The sequence below is a fragment of the Microcaecilia unicolor genome, chromosome 1 (assembly GCF_901765095.1).
Source record: "Microcaecilia unicolor chromosome 1, aMicUni1.1, whole genome shotgun sequence".
Taxonomy (NCBI): domain Eukaryota; kingdom Metazoa; phylum Chordata; class Amphibia; order Gymnophiona; family Siphonopidae; genus Microcaecilia; species Microcaecilia unicolor.
The window spans coordinates 373,747,580-373,769,037 of NC_044031.1; the positions used below are offsets into that span (position 1 = coordinate 373,747,580).

A 21,458-nucleotide genomic window follows, 5' to 3' on the forward strand; every position below is an offset into this window, starting at 1 on the left:
TGTCCCTTTCACCCATAAGGGCTACTGTAGTGGTGTACAGTTGGGGGTAGTGTTTTTTTTTTTTGGGGGGGGGGGATCAGCAGACAAAATAGGGAACAATGGTGAGATGTGTTTTTGAAGTCCACTGCAGTGTTTCCTAGGGTGCCCCATTTATCTTCTGGGATGTCTGGGGGACCAGTCTACTAAAACTGCTGGCTCCTCCTACATCCCAATGGCTTGATTTTGTGTATTTTGCACTTATTTATTTTTTTTAAATGGACCAAAAAACAAAACGTCCAAATCACAAAGCCTTGTTCAAAACAGTATTTTCAAAAATAATAAATAAATAAATAAATAAATAAATAAATAAGATAGACGTTTTTCTTTTTTGAAAATGACCTTCTTTTCTATTCAGAATTTGAACATTTTTTGAAAAACATCCAAAGTCGGACTTAGACATCATATCAAAAATGCCCCTCCATGTACATGAATGGGCTTGCTCAGAGCTATTTCTCCCTCCAACTCCCCTTGTAAACTCTTGCTCTCGTCCTGTGCTTTTTCTGCAAACTGACTGCTATGGACTTAGTATATGAATATGCTTGCTTTCCTCTCTCCTGCAGTGACAAGACATTTGAAAATTTTACGGATGTTGAAGTTTCCTAAGAGTGATCTGGTTCCCCCTTTGGATGAGTTACGACACTACTGTAGAGAAGTACTTAAGGTTCCTCCAGAAACTATTCCCCCTATCACCAGGGCTTTCTATTTACCTTTTAAAAATAAATTGGATCAGAATTTGGAGGTAGTTTGAGAGGCAGCTGTAATGTTACTGCATTGTTTGAATAATCATTGAAATTATGATTTTAAATACATTTGTTTTTAATAATTAACACTAAATGTACTCCTTAAATAACTCAGGGGGAACCCCTCCCCCACTCTGTAGACAGCTTGGGAGGATGCTTCCTTGCTCTTTTTTGGGTGTTGGGCTATTTTCGGCGCTCACTCGGAAAACATTTGCAAGCAGTGGGTTGCTCCTTAGAGGGAACACTGTTCACCATATGTGTGGGTTTCCCCCAACATGTCCTTCTTTCCAGGGGAATGTCAGATGTCTGGGTGGTTTTGTAGAGCCTGGCCATTTGTCCGGGTTTCTGGCAGGAGACGGGCTGTGTTGCACTCTGACTCTCCTAGTCCTTCCCAATGGCTGGGCTGGCTCACCTCCCCCCCCCAACGCCCTGGTAATCTAATGGCCTCTTTGGGGCAGGAAAGAACCCTACTCTTTCCTGCATGCTGCGGCTGATCTGCTTGCTGTTGCTGCTTCTTCAAAATGGCTGAATATGGAGAAAAATTGAGATGTTTGACCATGGAAACCAAAGTCTGGAGAGATGAATGCTTCAAAGTCAATCGTTTATTGATGAAAAAGACTCGGCACAAATGTTGTGTTTCGGCTGCTAGGCCTACATCAGGAGTCTACAAGAAAAATATACATGTGTATATACATATTCTCCGAGGACAAGCAGGCTGCTTGTTCTCACTGATGGGTGACGTCCGCGGCAGCCCCTCCAATCGGAATCTTCACTAGCAAAAGCCTTTGCTAGCCCTCGCGCGCCGATGCGCACCGCGCATGCGCGGCCGTCTTCCCCGCCCGAAACCGGCTTGGGCCGGCCAGTCTTCTTTTCTCTGCGCTCGGTACGGTTGTGTTTTACCGTTCGTGCCCCGGAAAGTCGACCTCGCGCGTCGTTTTTCGACATTTTCTGGGAGAAATCCTTTGGATTAGCCACTTTCGTTTTTTCCTTCCTCTACTTCGAGTTTTTTCGCCCCGTTAAGTTTCTTTCGTCGTCGGGGTAGGCCTTACTTAGGCCCCGGTCGAAATTTCCCTTTTTTCTGTGCCAAATTTCGCCATTTCGTCTTTCGATTTCGCCGGCGTGATTTTTCCACCCATGACATCGAAGTCTTCCAGCGGCTTCAAGAAGTGCACCCAGTGCGCCCGGGTAATCTCGCTCACTGACAGGCACGCGTCGTGTCTTCAGTGTCTGGGGGCTGGGCACCGCCCTCAGGCCTGTAGTCTGTGTTCCCTTTTGCAAAGGCGGACTCAGGTAGCGAGGTTAGCCCAGTGGAATGTTTTGTTCTCGGGCTCTTCGTCGGCATCGGCACCGGGGGTATCGAGTGCATCGACGTCTTCAGCGTCCAGACCTTCAACCTCGGCGGCCAGTGCATCGAGTGCATCGGCCCTCTGCATCGGCGCCGAGACATTGGATAGCTGCATCGATGTCGGTGGTACCGGGACCTCTTCTACTGATGTCGTCGGACGGTGGTGCTTCGTCTGGAGTGCAGGTGAGGGCTGTCCATTCCCCTGCTGGTGGCGGTGAGCCTTCGGGTGGGTCTCCCCCTACCCTGAGGGCTCCTGCGGTACAGCCCCCCCGAGACCGACCCTCTTCGGTCTCGGCCCCGAGGAAGCGACGGCTGGATTCTACGTCCTCCTCGTCGGTACCGGGAAGCTCCGGTGACATGCTTCGTCCCAAGAAGTCGAAGAAGCATCGTCACCGGTCCCCTTCCCGTGTCGGTACCGAGAGCTCTGGGTCGCCGAAGGAGTCGGCACCCAGCAGGCATCGACGCCGAGAGGACTGCTCACCCTCTGTTCAGGAGGTGTCGATGCGCTCCACTCTGGACAGCCCGGAACAGCCTCCACGCCCGGAACAGGTTCTGACGTCGACGCCTGCATCGACCTCCATGCCTTTCTCTGCAGCCGCTCTGAACGAGAGCCTCCGGGCCGTCCTCCCAGAGATTCAGGGAGAGCTGTTGCGCCCTACCCCTCCGGTACCGGCGGTGCTTGCGCCACCGGTACCGTCGAGCGTGGCGCCGGCTGGCCCATCGCCCAAGGTGAGGTCTCCGGCGTCGGTGCCGCGTGCGGTACCGGCTGCCATCGCCTCCCAGGAAGGCTCCCCGACTACGTCGGCGGAGGGAGCTTCGCCGATGCGGGCGAGGGAGTCTACTTCTCGACGCCCCCATCGTGGACGTGGCTCCACGGAGTCGAGTCGGGCACGGTTGCAGACACAGGTTCGTGAACTTGTGTCTGACACCGAGGGTGAGGCCTCGTGGGAAGAGGAAGAAGACCCCAGATATTTCTCTGACGAGGAGTCTGAGGGTCTTCCTTCCGATCCCACTCCCTCTCCTGAAAGGCAGCTTTCTCCTCCTGAGAGTCTGTCTTTCGCTTCCTTTGTCCGGGAGATGTCTACGGCCATCCCCTTCCCGGTGGTTGTGGAGGACGAGCCCAGGGCTGAAATGTTTGAGCTCCTGGACTATCCTTCTCCACCTAAGGAAGCGTCCACTGTTCCCTTGCATCATGTCCTAAAAAAGACATTGCTTGCGAACTGGACCAAACCTTTAACTAATCCCCACATCCCCAAGAAGATCGAGTCCCAGTACCGGATCCATGGGGACCCAGATCTGATGCGCACTCAGTTGCCTCATGATTCTGGAGTTGTGGATCTGGCCCTAAAGAAGGCTAAGAGTTCTAGGGAGCATGGTTCGGCGCCCCCGGGCAAGGACTCTAGAACCTTAGACTCCTTTGGGAGGAAGGCCTACCATTCTTCTATGCTCGTGGCCAAAATTCAGTCTTACCAGCTCTACACGAGCATACACATGCGGAACAATGTGCGGCAGTTGGCGGGCTTGGTTGATGCGCTCCCCCCTGAGCAAGCCAAGCCGTTTCAGGAGGTGGTCAGGCAGCTGAAGGCGTGCAGAAAATTCCTGGCCAGAGGGGTGTATGACACCTTTGATGTTGCGTCCAGGGCCGCTGCTCAGGGTGTGGTGATGCGCAGGCTCTCATGGCTGCGTGCCTCCGACCTGGAGAATAGAATCCAGCAGCGGATTGCGGACTCGCCTTGCCGTGCGGATAACATTTTTGGAGAGAAAGTCGAACAGGTGGTAGAGCAGCTCCACCAGCGGGACACCGCATTCGACAAGTTCTCCCGCCGGCAGCCTTCAGCCTCTACCTCTACAGGTAGAAGATTTTTTGGGGGAAGGAAGACTGTTCCCTACTCTTCTGGCAAACGTAGGTACAATCCTCCTTCTCGACAGCCTGCGGCCCAGGCTAAGCCCCAGCGCGCTCGCTCTCGTCAGCAGCGTTCGACCCAGCAAGGCCCCTCGGCTCCCCAGCAAAAGCAAGGGGCGAGCTTTTGACTGGCTCCAGCAGAGCATAGCCGACATCCAAGTGTCAGTGCCGGGCGACCTGCCAGTCGGAGGGAGGTTGAAAGCTTTTCACCAAAGGTGGCCTCTCATAACCTCCGATCAGTGGGTTCTCCAAATAGTCCGGCAGGGATACACCCTCAATTTGGCCTCAAAACCTCCAAATTGTCCACCGGGAGCTCAGTCTTACAGCTTCCAGCACAAGCAGGTACTTGCAGAGGAACTCTCCGCCCTTCTCAGCGCCAATGCGGTCGAGCCCGTGCCATCCGGGCAAGAAGGGCTGGGATTCTATTCCAGGTACTTCCTTGTGGAAAAGAAAACAGGGGGGATGCGTCCCATCCTAGACCTAAGGGCCCTGAACAAATATCTGGTCAAAGAAAAGTTCAGGATGCTTTCCCTGGGCACCCTACTTCCCATGATTCAGGAAAACGATTGGCTATGCTCTCTGGACTTGAAGGATGCCTACACACACATCCCGATACTGCCAGCTCACAGACAGTATCTGCGATTTCAGCTGGGCACACGTCACTTCCAGTACTGTGTGCTACCCTTTGGGCTCGCCTCTGCGCCCAGGGTGTTCACAAAGTGCTTGGCGGTAGTAGCGGCAGCACTTCGCAGGCTGGGGGTGCACGTGTTCCCATATCTCGACGATTGGCTGGTGAAGAACACGTCCGAGGCAGGAGCCCTGCAGTCCATGCAGATGACTATTCGCCTCCTGGAGCTACTGGGGTTTGTGATAACTTACTCAAAGTCCCATCTTCTCCCGGCGCAGAGACTTGAATTCATAGGAGCTCTGCTGGATTCTCGGACGGCTCGCGCCTATCTCCCAGAGGCGAGAGCCAACAACTTGTTGTCCCTCGTCTCGCGGGTGCGAGCGTCACAGCAGATCACAGCTCGGCAGATGTTGAGATTGCTGGGCCACATGGCCTCCACAGTTCATGTGACTCCCATGGCCCGCCTTCACATGAGATCTGCTCAATGGACCCTAGCTTCCCAGTGGTTTCAGGCTGCTGGGGATCTAGAGGACGTAATCCACCTGTCCACGAGTTTTCTCAAATCCCTGTATTGGTGGACGATTTGGTCCAATTTGACTCTGGGACGTCCTTTCCAAATTCCTCAGCCACAAAAAGTGCTGACCACGGATGCGTCTCTCCTGGGATGGGGAGCTCATGTCGATGGGCTTCACACCCAAGGAAGCTGGTCCCTCCAGGAACGCGATCTACAGATCAATCTTCTGGAGTTACGAGCATCTGGAACGCTCTGAAGGCTTTCAGAGATTGGCTGTCCCACCAAATTATCCAAATTCAGACAGACAACCAGGTTGCCATGTACTACGTCAACAAGCAGGGGGGCACCGGATCTCGCCCCCTGTGTCAGGAAGCCGTCAGCATGTGGCTCTGGGCTCGCCGGCACGGCATGGTGCTCCAAGCCACATATCTGGCAGGCGTAAACAACAGTCTGGCCGACAGACTGAGCAGGATTATGCAACCTCACGAGTGGTCGCTCAACTCCCGAGTGGTGCGCCAGATCTTCCAAGCGTGGGGCACCCCCTTGGTGGATCTTTTCGCATCTCGAGCCAACCACAAAGTCCCTCAGTTCTGTTCCAGGCTTCAGGCCCACGGCAGACTGGCATCGGATGCCTTCCTCCTGGACTGGGGGGAGGGTCTGCTGTATGCTTATCCTCCCATACCTCTGGTGGGGAAGACTTTGTTGAAACTCAAGCAAGACTGAGGCACCATGATTCTGATTGCTTCTTTTTGGCCGCGTCAGATCTGGTTCCCTCTTCTTCTGGAGTTGTCCTCCGAAGAACCGTGGAGATTGGAGTGTTTTCCGACCCTCATCACGCAGGACGAAGGGGCGCTTCTGCATCCCAACCTCTGGTCCCTGGCTCTCACGGCCTGGATGTTGAGAGCGTAGACTTTGCCTCTTTGGGTCTGTCAGAGGGTGTCTCCCGTATCTTGCTTGCTTCCAGGAAAGATTCCACCAAGAGGAGTTACTTCTTTCTGTGGAGGAGGTTTGCCGTCTGGTGTGACAGCAAGGCCCTAGATCCTCGCTCTTGTCCTACACAGACCCTGCTTGAATACCTTCTGCACTTGTCGGAGTCTGGTCTCAAGACCAACTCTGTAAGGGTTCACCTTAGTGCAATCAGTGCATACCATTACCGTGTGGAAGGTAAGCCGATCTCAGGACAGCCTTTAGTTGTTCGCTTCATGAGAGGTTTGCTTTTGTCAAAGCCCCCTGTCAAGCCTCCTACAGTGTCATGGGATCTCAATGTCGTTCTCACCCAGCTGATGAAACCTCCTTTTGAGCCACTGAATTCCTGCCATCTGAAGTACTTGACCTGGAAGGTCATTTTCTTGGTGGCAGTTACTTCAGCTCGTAGAGTCAGTGAGCTTCAGGCCCTGGTAGCCCAGGCCCCTTACACCAAATTTCATCATAACAGAGTAGTCCTCCGCACTCACCCTAAGTTCTTGCCAAAGGTCGTGTCGGAGTTCTATCTGAACCAGTCAATTGTCTTGCCAACATTCTTTCCCCGTCCTCATTCCTGCCCTGCTGAACGTCAGCTGCACACATTGGACTGCAAGAGAGCATTGGCCTTCTACCTGGAGCGGACACAGCCCAACAGACAGTCCGCCCAATTGTTTGTTTCTTTTGATCCCAACAGGAGGGGAGTGGCTGTGGGGAAACGCACCATATCCAATTGGCTAGCAGATTGCATTTCCTTCACTTACGCCCAGGCTGGGCTGGCTCTTGAGGGTCATGTCACGGCTCATAATGTTAGAGCCATGGCAGCGTCGGTAGCCCACTTGAAGTCAGCCTCTATTGAAGAAATTTGCAAAGCTGCGACGTGGTCATCTGTCCACACATTCACATCTCATTACTGCCTGCAGCAGGATACCCGACGCGACAGTCGGTTCGGGCAGTCAGTTCTTCAGAACCTGTTTGGGCTTTAGGATCCAACTCCACCCCCCGAGGGCCCTGTTTGTTCTGTTCCAGGCTGCACTCTCAGTTAGTTGGTAAATTTTTTAGGTCAATCTCAGTTATGTCCTCGCCGTTGCGAGGCCCAATTGACCATGGTTGTTGTTTTGAGTGAGCCTGGGGGCTAGGGATACCCCATCAGTGAGAACAAGCAGCCTGCTTGTCCTCGGAGAAAGCGAATGCTACATACCTGTAGAAGGTATTCTCCGAGGACAGCAGGCTGATTGTTCTCACAAACCCGCCCACCTCCCCTTTGGAGTTGTGTCTTCCCTTGTCTTTGTTTTGCTACACATGAGACTGGCCGGCCTAAGCCGGTTTCGGGCGGGAAGACGGCCGCGCATGCGCGGTGCGCATCGGCGCGCGAGGGCTAGCAAAGGCTTTTGCTAGTGAAGATTCCGATTGGAGGGGCTGCCGCGGACGTCACCCATCAGTGAGAACAATCAGCCTGCTGTCCTCGGAGAATACCTTCTACAGGTATGTAGCATTTGCTTACTAGTAAAAAAGGCCCGTTTCTGTGAGAAATGAAACGGGCGCTAGCAAGGTTTTCCTTGGAGTGTATGTTTGAGAAAGAGTGTGTGCGAGAGATGGAGTGTGTGTGTAAGAGACAGAATGAGAGAGAAAGAGTGTGTCAGTGTTTGTGTGTGAGAGAGAGTGTGTGTAATGAAACAGGTGGTAGCAAGTGTGTGTGTTTGTGACAGACAGAGAGAGAGAGAGAGAGAGAGTGTGTGTGGGAATGAGAGTGTGTGACAGGGTGCCCCCCTCCCCCAAGGTGGCCCCTTCCCTCCCCTGCCTGCCAGATGCAAGTGTGTATTTGTGACAGACAGAGAGAGTTAGTGTGTGCGAGTGTGTTTGTGAGAGACAGTGTGTTTCTGAGAGAGCGAGTAGGTGTGTGTGTGTGGGAATGAGAGTGCGTGTGGGAATAAGAGTGTGTGCCAGTGCCTGCCTGCCTGCCTGCTAAGGGGCTTCCATCCCTCTGCCTCTCTCCCCACCTCGTAGTCCTCCTGCAGCCCTCCCTGCCACTTGATCGGTGTTATTCGCTACTCCTCCCCCTGCCTGCTAGCACTGACATGTTTTCCTGCGTGCCTGCCTGCTAAGGGGCCTCCCCCCCCCCTCTGCCTCTCTTTCCACCTCGTACTCCTCCTGCACCCCTGCCTGCCACTTGATCGACGTTATTCGCAACTCCTCCCTGTGCCTGCTAGCACTGACAGGTTTTACCTCCTGCTCCTCTGGCTTTCCGTACCTCTTGATCCGCGATCGTCGTTATTCCTTCCCCTGCCTACTACACACCCACCTTCTCCTCCTCCGGCCCTTCCTGTCTCTGGATCGGCGACCCTCGTTACTCCTCCCCCTGCCTGCTACACACCCACCTTTTCCTCCAGGCGGTTCGTTGTTTTTTGGAGGGTGGCAGCTTCGGGATCGCGGCACTGTCGTGAGCTGTTTGGACGGCAGGGTCAGGAGGGCACAGGACGGCAGCATCGGTCATCAGCTGTTTGGACGGCAGGGTTGGGAGGGCGCAGCACGGCAGCGTTGGGAGGGTGCAGGTGCTTCGTTCTTTTTTGGAGGGCGGCAGCTTCGGGGTCCCGGCGGATCAGCTGTTCAGACGGCACTCCTCCCCTTGCATAGGTCGCTGTTTGTCACTGTGCATCGGGGGGGGGAGCATTGGAGGGCGGTGGAACTGGCGATTCGCTGAGTGTCATAGCCCCGCCCTTGACGTCATCACGTTCTGACGCAAGGGCGGGACAGACACTCATGGGATCTTACAACTACAAATTTAGAACGTTGAAATGTTGGAGGCTTCATTAGAACATTGGGGTTGTGAATTATGTCTGGATGGGGCGTGGCTGAGGGTGGGTCTATGAGTGAGCGTGAGTGGTGCTGACAGCCTAGCCTACCAACAGTACAGGGCTTCAGTGTTTCCCTGCCACAGAGTGAGCTTCAGAACGTTGGAGGTGAGAATTATTTATATAGATATATATACAGTGCAATCCGCTTAAGTGCAAGGGTCTGGGACCAAAGAAATGCATGTAGTTAACCAGAGCGTGCACTTAACCGTTGTGACCCAAAGAAGCTTGACATCTGATAAACATATGTACAGTACTGTTTATTATTATACGTACAGTATACAGTCTCATTTAACTGACATTAGGCTTACTTGAAGTAATCAGTTATAGTCCTCTGTACACTCTTGGGTCTGCGAGTTCCATAGACTACATATGCCAAACGGTAAAAACTGTCATAGCACTGACATCCAGTGGCCTCAAGATAGGCCCGCACGGTGTTGAGACTCTCCAGCGCTCTTGCAAAAGTGACAAGAGGAGGCTGTTGAATTTCGTCAGCATGTGCCTCGCTGCTCATTTCTTCATCTTTTCCATCATCAGCCATTGTTGCCTGCGTGTAGGCGCATATCTCGACATCAGTGCTGTCTTCAGCTGTTTGTAGATCATAATCAACAGCTATGTAGCGATGGAACTCCTCTTCCGTAACACCGGCTGGGATGTCAATAACCTCTTCATCTGACTCGTTTGCAACAGCTGCATCTGTTTCATCCCTCTCCACATCCTTAACAAAGCTTGCCCGCTTGTAGCAGTTCACAATGGTTGCCTGTGTAACATGATTCCAGGCTTCTTTCTGCATATGTAGGGAATCCAACAGTGATAGATTACGAGCCAGTCTGGTCATCCATAATGCTCATCAGATGACGTAGCACAAGAGCCCGATAATGTTGTTTGAAATTGGCTATTATGCCCCGATCCATAGGTTGGATCAGAGAGGTAGTGTTTGGTGGCAGGAAGACCACCTGACATTAGACAGCCTGACATCATCCCTGTGTGCAGTACAATTATCACAAAGCAGCAAAATCTGACGCTTTTGTGCCCGCATTCTAGTGTCTAACTTCTTTAGCCACTGCTTCCAAATTTCCCCAGTCATCCATGAATTTGCGTTAGCCTCGTATGACACAGGAAGTCGCTTAACTTTCTTGAAGCAGTGGGGCTGTTTGCTCTTTCCAATGATGAGGGGTTCCAACTTCTCACTCCCATCCATATTGCAGCAAAGGAGGATCGTCAGTCGGTCCTTCAATGCTTTACCTGCAGTAGTTTCGGCATGTTTGAATGCAAGTGTCCCATCAGGAATCGCTTGCCAGTAGAGACCATTTTCATCAGCAATGAAAATGTCACGAGGTGCAAACTGGTTCAAGATGGTAGGAAGAACTGAAACAACCCAATTTTCAGCACCAAAGTCATCAGCGTCTTGTTTCTCACCATGCTGTTTCTTGAATTTTATGTTGTTCCTCTCCTTCCATCTTTCCAATCATCCAACAATGGCTTTGAATTCAGTTAGTCCAAGACTTTCAGCTAGCTGATTAGCTTTCTCCATAAGCAGTGGACCACTGACAGGAAACTGTCTGCTCCTGACTCGAGAAAACCACCGAAGAAGAGCATCTTCAACCTCCTCAACTTTTCCTGCCCGTTTTCGTTTCCGTTGTGGATTTGTATTGTTTTGCCAGTCTTCCAGAAGCTGGCCCTTCTGCTTAAAGACACGTGAAATTTGACAGGGATTGACACCATATTCTTTAGCAATAGATGCTTCACTTTGTTTGTGTTCTAATTTTTTAAGAACAGCCAGTTCAGCCAGTGTTAAAGTCTTACAGTTCTGCCGCGACGAAGACCCCGGTGTACACTCTAACAACATTCTTTCACTTATTCTGCCTGTGGCAGTTAAAGAGGCAGTAAATTTGAAATCTTGTTGTTTGTCACGCGCCAATCGGCTTCCATATTCAATGCGCACGCTTATGCGGAGTCTTTCCTGCAGAGGAGCGGTCTTGAATCATGCATATAAGCGACTCTTGCACTTATCAGTGGTGCGCTAAACCGAAGTTTGTCCCCATAGAAATTGATGGCACCAAAAACGGGACCGAAGTACGGCATGCAGTTAAACAGAGCATGCGCTTATCCAACGTGCACTTAAATGGAGTGCACTGTATATATATATAAAGGAAAAGGAACGCTAGACAATAACAACAAATTAAATATATGATAACAAAATGAGAAATTAAACTTAAAGTGAAAGAAAAAAAGATAAAATCAAGCGGTGAAGGAATGATACTAAAAATTAACATGTATAATATAATAATGTGTAAGAGAGTGTGATAAACCACAGTGTCTGCCCTTACTTGAGGAGGCCGCCAGAGGGCGCTCTCCCATGGAAACTGGGAGCTCCGGGGATCTAGCTGAGTATTGGCATGTATGGGCCAGTAGGGGGAGCTCCAGAGAGATAGCTGGGGGAGTGAGATGAGACTTCTAGGCCAGATCTTTATGGAACCAGAGGGGCGAGGTCTCAAGAGGTGGGGGAGGTTTATTGGACACCTCATAAATAGCTTCCTCTCAGCAGAGGAAGGAGTTTTGCCCGAGGGAGAGAAGATGGGAGCCTGGAGGCCGGAAGCCTGGAGGCCAGAAGCCTGGGCTGTGTGATCCCGGTGCTGAGGAGGAAGGACTGTGTGTCTGACAAGGTAAAGCAGGCTGCAAAAGCCTGGGGTTAGAAGTCCCCAAAATATTGAGATGGAACTGTGAAGTGGTTAAAGTGAACGAACAGCCGTGGGGTGGAGGATAGGACCGTAAGGTTAAGGTGAATAAAGTGTGTCCTATCCAGGGGCGGTGGCTGTTATACCCTGAGACCCAGATGTCCCCCAGTAAATGGTCTCAGGGGGGTGAATCGCAGTCAAAGAAGAGTTGGAAAGCCAGGTTCCCAAAAGACTGTAACCTAGCTCCAATAAACTGAATTTACATGCAACCAGCTAATTTGCATATTTTTGCAAGCAGAGGAAGCTGTGCTATCTTCCAGAGAAGGGTGACCAGGGGGCCCCACCAGAAGAACTGGTAAGGTGGATTGGTTACCAGGAGATACAGCGGGGAGGCCGGGCCAGGACTGAAGGTTAATGAAGAGGTCACCCAGAGGGAAAGGGGAGGCCCAAACATAGAGACCCGAGTCAACACAATCACAGAGAAGTCTGGTTTCAAGGTGGTTCCCTGAGGCAAAGGGCTGGTGAGGTCGGGCAGGAGCCACTAGAGGGCCACTGCACACCGGAGAGCACCCATGTGGGCTTACAAGAGGCAAAAATGTATATGTCACATACATTTTTGGTGAAGGAGTAGCCTAGTGGTTAGTGCAGCGGACTTTGATCCTGGGGAACTGGGTTCGATTCCCACTGCAGCTCCTTGTGACTGTGGGCAAGTCACTTAATCCTCCATTGCCCCAGGTACAAAATAAGTACCTGTATATATGTAAACTGCTTTAAATGTAGTTGCAAAATACCACAGAAAGGCGGTATATCAAATCCCATTTCCCCCCTTTCCCCTTAAAATATATTAAAAAATGATAAAAAGTATACGCCATAAACAGTTTAAATCAAAGAAATCAAATAATATATGAAGATTATATATACATCATATCATCATTCAAGTACAATGGCACATACAATAAAAATAAAAATAATAGTATGCATCATAATTATCATTTGGATCCATAGATAAAAGATGAAACTATAAAGAAACCAAAAAATGTTCTAACCTCACATAGTGCTGCATATATGTATGTATGAAAAATGTGGAAGGGAAAAAGAATGTGTAAATGGCACAAAATATAAATAATCATTCATTATCATATCATTTAAATACATTGAAAAACTAAAAAATGATGATAAATAACTATAAAGTATAAAATTATATTTATCATCATTTTTTAGTTTTTCAATGTATTTAAATGATATGTATAAAATAAAAAAATGAGAAATAAAAATGTAAAAATAAGCGATATAATAAATGATAAAGGTAAAACAATAAAAATAAAGATAAAAATGAGAATAAAAATGAAAATAAAACAAAGATGAAAATGAAAATAAAGAATAAAAATAAAAATGAAAATAAAAATAAAAAATGAATATGAAGATAAAAGTGGATTACGAAAAAGGGAAAAAAGGAAGAGGAAAGAAGGGGGAAGGGGCAGGGAAAGTAGGAGGGGGGAGGAAGGGTGAAGGGGGAGGGAAGGGGAAGGGGGGAAGGATGGTAGAGGAGGATGAAAAACAAAAATAGACCAAAAAAGAGGGGGGGGGGGGGAAGGAGGAGAAGGGAAGGGAAGGAGGTGGGGAGAAAAGGGGGGAAGGGGGAAAGGGGGAGATTAAAAGTAGGTATGGAGGGTGATGTCAATCTTAAAGGTAAATGGTCAGACCTGTTTTGGACACTGAAGCAAGGGCACATAACTGGAATAGTCATTATAACCATCCTAATGCTAAAATGTTATTTAAAAAATGGCTGCCATCAAGCTGTGGCCTCGTGAGATTTCCGCTTGAAGTCTTGGTGGCCATTTTGAAGAAGCAGCGTCAGTGAGCAGGTAAGAATGGGATTCTTTCCTGACCCAAAGAGGCCACTAGACAACCAGCGTGCATTAAGGTAGGTTCTTGGAGGACACCCTGACTCAGGGCTGGAGTGAAGGGAAGGGGACGGGAAGTAGATGGATGGAGTCGTGTGGGTGAAGGGAGGGAGGGAAGTACATAAGTACATAAGTAATGCCACACTGGGAAAAGACCAAGGGTCCATCGAGCCCAGCATCCTGTCCATGACAGCAGCCAATCCAGACCAAGGGAACCTGGCAAGCTTCCCAAACATACAAGCATTCTATACATTTTATTCCTGGAATTGTGGATTTTTCCCAAGTCCATTTAGTAGTGGTTTATGGACTTGTCTTTTAGGAAACTGTCTAACCCCTTTTAAAACTCTGTCAAGCTAACTGCCTTCACCACGTTCTCTGGCAACGAATTATGCGTTGGGTGAAGACATTTTTTCTCTGGTTTGTTTTAAATTTACTACACTGTAGTTTCATCGCATGCCCCCTAGTCCTAGTATTTTTGGAAAGCGTGAACAGACGCTTCACATCCACCTGTTCCACTCCACTCATTATTTTATATACCTCTATCATGTCTCCCCTCAGCTGTCTCTTCTCCAAGCTGAAAAGCCCTAGCCTCCTTAGTCTTTCTTCATAGGGAAGTCGTCCCATCCCCGCTATCATTTTTGTTGCCCTTTGCTGCACCTTTTCCAATTCTACTATATCTTTCTTGAGATGCAGCGACCAGAATTGAACACAATACTCAAGGTGCGGTCGCACCATGGAGCGACACAACGGTATTATAACATCCTCACACCTGTTTTCCATACCTTTCCTAATGATACCCAACATTCTATTCGCTTTCCTAGCCGCAGCAGCACACTGAGCAGAAGGTTTCAGTGTATTATCGACGATGACACCCAGATCCCTTTCTTGGTCCGTAACTCCTAACGTGGAACCTTGCATGACGTAGCTATAATTCGGGTTCTTTTTTCCCCACATGCATCACCTTGCACTTGCTCACATTAAACGTCATCTGCCATTTAGCCGCCCAGTCTCCCAGTCTCGTAAGGTCCTCTTGTAATTTTTCACAATCCTGTCGCGATTTAATAACTTTGAATAACTTTGTGTCATCAGCAAATTTGATTACCTCGCTAGTTACTCCTATCTCCAAATCATTTATAAATATATTAAAAAGCAGCGGTTTGAAAAAAAAAGTAGATGGAGTGTGGGTGCAGGAAGAGGGCTGGAAAAAAAGATTGGTGAGGGAGACATGCACATTGAGGGGGGGGAAGAGAAAAGGGGGAAATGAAGCAGATCGGTAAAAGGGGATGGAGAGGAAAGGAGAGGGGGACATGCTGTTCATGGATGTTTGCTCCTTTGAAAATATATATCTTTTCTAATTTTGTATTTAGCACAGTACGGAAGAAAATGCATTTCTGTTACTTTTACCAGTATTTTCACTGCTTATAGAATCTGGTTTTCTTGGGGGGGTCAACGTGACTATGGTGGCAGGGTGCAGTGGGGTGGGGGATGGCATTTTATTTTTTTGTGTCCTCTGTTTTGTCTTCACAAATATGGTAACCCTATATTTACAGATATTCTTAATTGGAATCACAAGTCAGTGCAGAGCCAGAGGATCCCCTTTTCAGCTCCATTTCCCCAACCAGAGAACATCAGATGCAGGGCTAAGGGATCCCTTCCCTGACATGCTGTACAAGAGCAGATCTGGGATACACCCAAAGGATTGTCTTTCCCTAGACCCAGACCGATGTTTCCTCTGAACTGGATGAACGGCCACTCACTGTGGGGCATGCTGCAGCCATCTTGTTGTTTGAACCACATGGGACTGGCAGATCCGTGTGCAATTGAAACTGGGACACAGCTGCAGCACTTTCTACAGACAGAATGCAGTCATGGAAGCCATGCAGTTTTAAGACAACATTATCCTGGACAAATTGCTATAGGCCATTTCTCCTTGGCCCCTAGGAACAGGAGACACTATTCAAGCCAGGACATTCCCCCACTGTAGCCATCATTGTTTTCTGCCCTACTCTGAACTCCCACATGACACAGTAGCAAAGAGCTACTCTGATACTTCAAGGTCCTGCTACTATAACCTACAGCCATGTCAAAAAGAAAAAATATGTGTGTAGTTGGGAAAATGAGAGTAAGGAGACTGAGAGCAATGGGAACTAGAAGGCAGAGAGTGGTAATAATAAAACTAATAATACAGGTATTTATTATTTGCTACTTACCAATAGGTTTATAGCGAATTACAAAAAAATTAACAAAGAAAAATGATATCTAATATATAAATGATCAAACACAACAACAATTATTTCACATCACAGTAAAAAATGCTTAAATAAAAAGGCTTTCAGAATGTTCCTAAACTTAAAATAGGAAGGCTCCCGTCTAATCTCAGATGGTAGAGCATTCCGGCATTTGACAGCCTGATATACAAGAGTTTTCACTTCTTTCTTTTCATATCAAATATGTTTAATAGCAGGAAAATGTAATAGAAAAGAGCTGAATGAGACAAACCTGTTAATGTACAGGGAAAGAAAGGGGAAGGATAAGGGAAAATGAGAGGAGCAAAAGAACTGGGGAAAAGGAAAATGGATAAAACGCTACCACAATTTTTTATCCGTTTCCAGTTATGTATGCATAACACAAGGCAAACATCATCAAGCAGTTCGATACATGCTTTTATTATACTTGTCATGAATAGCAGAGATTAATTTTGAGGTGCAATATGGTTTACTACTTAGTGCATATCTAATACACAAAGTGACACCAACCTGATCAAGAATATCAGAGAACTGTCTAAGTTTACTGAGCTCCACTAAATTCAGCCATGTCATATCCAAGATCCACTTTGATGGCTTAGGAGGACATGCTTTAAGGTCCAGAGATGCACCTCCTACAATAAATAATTTATGACAACAGATTAAAAATATCTCGCATCTACTGAAAGATTAAGCTTTCTGTTCTATATGTGTGAAATCCCAAAATTTGGCCCATTTTAGTATTAACACATACATGCAATTGTAACAGCTCTACCTACTGCTCTTTGACCACGATTACCTTTATTGAGATTGTGGTCAAAAAGGAAGGGCAGATGGAGAGTGTTCCCATCAGAGCCCTGTCTTCCCATTCAGCAGGGTCCAATGGATAGCTTTGTTTTGTGGTCTGGGACTCAAGTATCCTCCAAAGCTGGAATTTCAATCTCTGTTCCCCCCCCACCCCTAGACATGCCCCCTCGGTTAAAAAATAAAAAAATATTTTTAGCACATGGGTAGCGTGCACACATTTGAAACTTACCATGGGACACCTCAGCATGCCATGCAGTAATAGCCATTTTATGCTGCGGTACGCACATGTTAGTGCTTACCGCACCTTGGTAAAAGGGTCCTTTAGATATGTTCCACTGATGTTTCAAATTTAGTCCTTTCAATCTTTTGTTGAGAGCTTGCCAAGGGTAAGTTGTGGATCTTTATTTTGGATTTAGATATATACTTATTTATTTTGTTTTTATCTGCATTTAGCTTAATATAAGCCTCAAGGAAAATTACAACAAATTAAGGGGTCTTTTTACTAAGGTGCACTAACAGATTTAGCGTGTACTATATGAGAAGACACCCATTATATTCCTATGGGTATCTTATCATTTAACGCATGCTAAATCTGTTAGCGCACCTTAGTAAAAGGACCCCTAAGCATCTTAAATTGGTGATGCAATTTTAAAATTAACACAGAGTACAAAAAACAAAAAAGAAGTAGGTGGTAGATCAAATGTATATCCAAACTGCAGGTTTATTCAAAAAACAAATCCAAAGCAGTAACCGTGCCTGCTTCAGGAGTCAAACAAGGTATCTCAGCCACTGATGATAACACATAAATGGGCTAGAGCAGTGCTTTTTTTGTGCCGGTACGCACCGGTATGGCATACCGGCACCTTTTTTGTGAGGTCCGGCTCACCTGCCCGCTCCCTTCTGTTCGTGCACCCGTGCTCCCTGCGTTGAACTCTTTTGTTTACCCCAAGTTGCGGCGAACCAGCAGTGAAAGCAGCAGGCAGGTAGGCTCGCCTCCTCCTCACTTCCCTTCCCTCTCAGCATCCCGCCTTCCTCTAATGTAATTTCCTTTCCGCAAGGGCGGGACGCACTGAGAGGGAAGGGAAGTGATGAGGAGGTGAGCCTGCCTGCCTGCTGCTTTCACTGCTGGTTCGCCGCAACTTTGGGTAAACAGATTTCAATGCAGGGAGGACGGGTGCACGAACGGGGAGCTGAGGGCGGGCAGGTGGGGCTGGGGTTTGAACGATCTTGGGGGCAGGTGGAGGCTGGGGCGAGTCAGTGGACATGGAAGTGAGGGGGAGTATAGGGGGCAAAAGAGAATCTCTGGACATTGAGGGGAGGGGAGGAGAGAGGAGAATCGCTGGACATGGATGGGAGGGGAGGGCAGGGGAGAGAGCAGAAATACTGGAAATGGATGGAGTGGACAGCAGGAGATAGAGGAGAATTGCTGGACATGGATGGATGGAGGAGTTGGCAGGGAGAGAGGAGAAATGCTGGACTTGGATGGAGGAGAGGGGAGAGAGAATTATTGCTTTATATGGATACAGGGGAGGGAAGAGAGAGGATAAATACTGGACATGGATGGAGGGGAGAAGAGAGGAGAAGTGCTGGACATGGATGGAGGGGAGGAAAGAAAAAAGAAGAAGATGCACATGGATGGAGATGAGGGAAAGGGAAGAGAGGAGAAAAATTGCACATGGATGGAGAAAATAGGCAAAAGCTGGATCCAGGTTATACCTCTTCCAGTCAATTCCACGGAGGAGGACCCAGCTTTTACTTATGGATGTAGGGCAAAAAATGAAGAAGAAAGGAGGAAAGTAAAGAAATAAATGGAAAGGAAGCCCTGGAAACAGAGTTAAGAGAATAGATAGCGAGCAGCAGAATCAGAGACTGGGACCAATGTGGATAGAAAAACAAAGACAACAAAGGTAGAAAAAATCATTTTATTTTCATTTTAGTGTTTGGAATATGTCCAATTTGTGAATTTACATCTGCTGTCTTATTTTGCACTGGGTATACTGGAGCTGTAACAGCTTACAGAAATTATTTATAATGAAAAAAAATCACGTTATTTTTTTCTCCTATACTAGTATAATATTTTCAATGATGTCTGTTTATATACGCCATGGCTGGTATAAGGGGTGTGGCTAATGTGGGTGTGGCTATCATAGGGGTGGAGCCATATGTAGTGACCCCACCCATAATGAGTACCGGCACCTTTTTTTCTACAAAAAAAGCACTGGGCTAGAGAATCCAATAGCACAGCATTCAACTATAACGCACCAAAATGTTGTCTAGGCAGCAAATTCAAAGCAAAATGTGTGTCTTTGGTTGCATTATAGTTGAACACTGTACTATTGGATTCTCTAGCCCATTCATGTGTTGTTATCATCAGTGGCTGAGATACCTTGTTTGACTCCTGAAGCAGGCACGGTTACTGTTCTGAGTCTTTGGATTTGTTTTTGAATAAACCTGCTGTTTAGATATACATTTGGTCTATCCCCTACTTTTTTTTTCTTTTTTTTGTACACTGTGTGATTTGTTGTTAGGGGGATACTTCTGTTTGGTTTGTTCTAAAATTAACTACAGGGTTGGCTTAACTATTGCACAAACTAAACAGTTGCCCAGGATGGCAATGAGTAGCTGTAGCTGCAGCAAAATAGGTCCTGAAAGTCACCAGTCACACAAACTCAAAGAACCATCATTATGTACTTTTACTCACATATTTTATAGGTTTGTGCTGGGACTGGTGATGTTGGGGCTGATCATGATTGTTAACTTTAATTATCAAAATTTGAGAGAGGAGGGCTAGAGGCCTGAAAGCTAATTCATGGTGGTGGAGGAGGGGGTTTGCAAGGCTGAATGTTTACCTAAGGCACCTAATACCCTTACACAGGGCTTGATTAAATATAGCAGAAAAATCCTTAAACAAAATTTCACTTCAAATAATGCTAAATAAATAAATAAAAATCAAGCTTTCACCCTCTTGTATAAAAGCAAATAACTTTGTTCTGGGCACACTCCCAATGGCAATAAGTTCCATATGTCAGGAGGAAAAGCACTAAGTCTGTCTGTACATTTACAGAAGACACCTAGGACTCTTGGTGGGTCTGCCTGTCAGGGACTGTGGAGGCTGTGCTGTAGCAGTGCCAGCTGAGGGGGCACTGAGTACTGTTGAAAGCACATGTTTTTCAAAGCCATGAGTCCATGGTGCCACAACAAGAGAGAGGGCCTGGAGCAAACCCACAGGACCAGAACAAGACACAGGAGACTGAAAATTAAGAAGTATGAGGGGAGAAAGGGAGAAGTGCTCAGGTTGGGGTCTGGTGGGGGAGAGGATGGACAGAGGGACAAAGAATCCTCTCTGAATCTTCATCAACTAACATGGATGGTAATTTTATAACAGGGTTTCAAGGTTGTAAGGGCACATAAGTGCATATGTTTCATCTATTTTATAAAGGCAACAAAAAGTATGCCATTATGTGCCTTTATAAGATAACCTGTATTTACAGGGTGAATCTCTTCCTTTGCTGAACTCTCCACAATTTAAAATTAATGACCAGTTTCTAACTCAAACCTCCACAGTAGGCATAATTCCCTGTGAAGCATATCAAGATCATCTACATCTGCATACTGGAGGCATTCTTGAGCTTATACACAACAGAAGACTACAATTAAGGTGGCACTGTACACCTAATTTGGGCTAAGCAGCAAAAAGACAGCAGAGCAAGAAGAACAGAACCCATTATCGTAAGATGCACACTGCAAAATGCTCCTGACCTTTAATGAGTGTAAGGAACTCTTCATGCTTCACTTTATGGCTCTGCATGTCGATCTTTAGGGTAAGAAGAAGTGTAAACAAGAACTTGTGCTCCTCGTAGAGACCTCTGGCAGCATACTTATATACCTCGAAGGTCATGTGTTCAATAATGTTTGCTATTCGCTTGCTAGTGATAGGGTTCTTGACAGATCTGCGTAAGAGAGAACACATTTATTTAAATATTTCTATCCCACCTCTTTCATATATTGACAGGTGGGCATTTTATTGAACATTTACCTGAAATTATTAGTATTTACAGTAATAACAATTCAACAAACCCCAAAGTAGAGAGAAGGGAAGGAGCTATTGAGGGGCATTTTTGATATGACATCTAAATCTGATTTTGGACGTTTTGGGAAAAACATCCAAAAATCTAGTAGCAAACGTGGCCATTTTCAAACCAGAAAAACACCCATCTTTTTGTTTCAAAATGGCCATTTGATAGATGTTTTAATGCTCAGTGCGTCTATCCTTTTTTTTGAAAAAAAAAAAAGTCCAAGGAAAAAAGCACAAAAACAAGCCATTAGGATATATTGGGGGCAGCATTATTTTAGTAGACTGGCCATGTGGAGGGGCATAATTGAAATGGGTGCCCAAGTTTTCCTGAGTACGTCCTCGCAGGACGTCCCTGCGAAGGGGCGGGGAAACTCGTATTATCAAAACAAGGTGGGCATCCATCTTTCGCTTCAATAATACGGTTGGGGACGCCCAAATCTTGACATTTAGGTCGTCCCTAGAGATGGTCGTCCTTAGACTTGGTCGTTTCTGATTTTTAGCGATAATGGAAACTAAGGACGCCCATCCCAGTAACGACCAAATGCAAGCCCTTTGGTCATGGGAGGAGCCAGCATTCATAGTGCACTGGTCCCCCTGACATGCCAGGACACCAACCGGGCACCCTAGGGGGCACCGTAGTGGACTTCAGACATTGCTCCCAGGTGCATAGCTTTCTTACCTTCAGTGCTGAGCCCCCCAACCCCCCCCCCCCAAACCCACTCCCCATAACTGTACACCCCTACCATAGCCCTTATGGGTGAAGGGGGGCA

General features: G+C 47.5%; 1 protein-coding gene across 1 annotated transcript in view; it reads right to left on the reverse strand.

Annotated features, from left to right (window-relative positions):
• The window catches only part of DNAH5 (dynein axonemal heavy chain 5), a 925,453-nt gene that overhangs the window by 150,678 nt on the left and 753,317 nt on the right, over positions 1–21,458 (reverse strand). Inside the window, 2 exon segments of the mRNA XM_030220396.1 lie at positions 16,320–16,441; positions 20,373–20,563. Of these exon segments, the coding sequence (XP_030076256.1) occupies positions 16,320–16,441; positions 20,373–20,563 (313 nt within the window).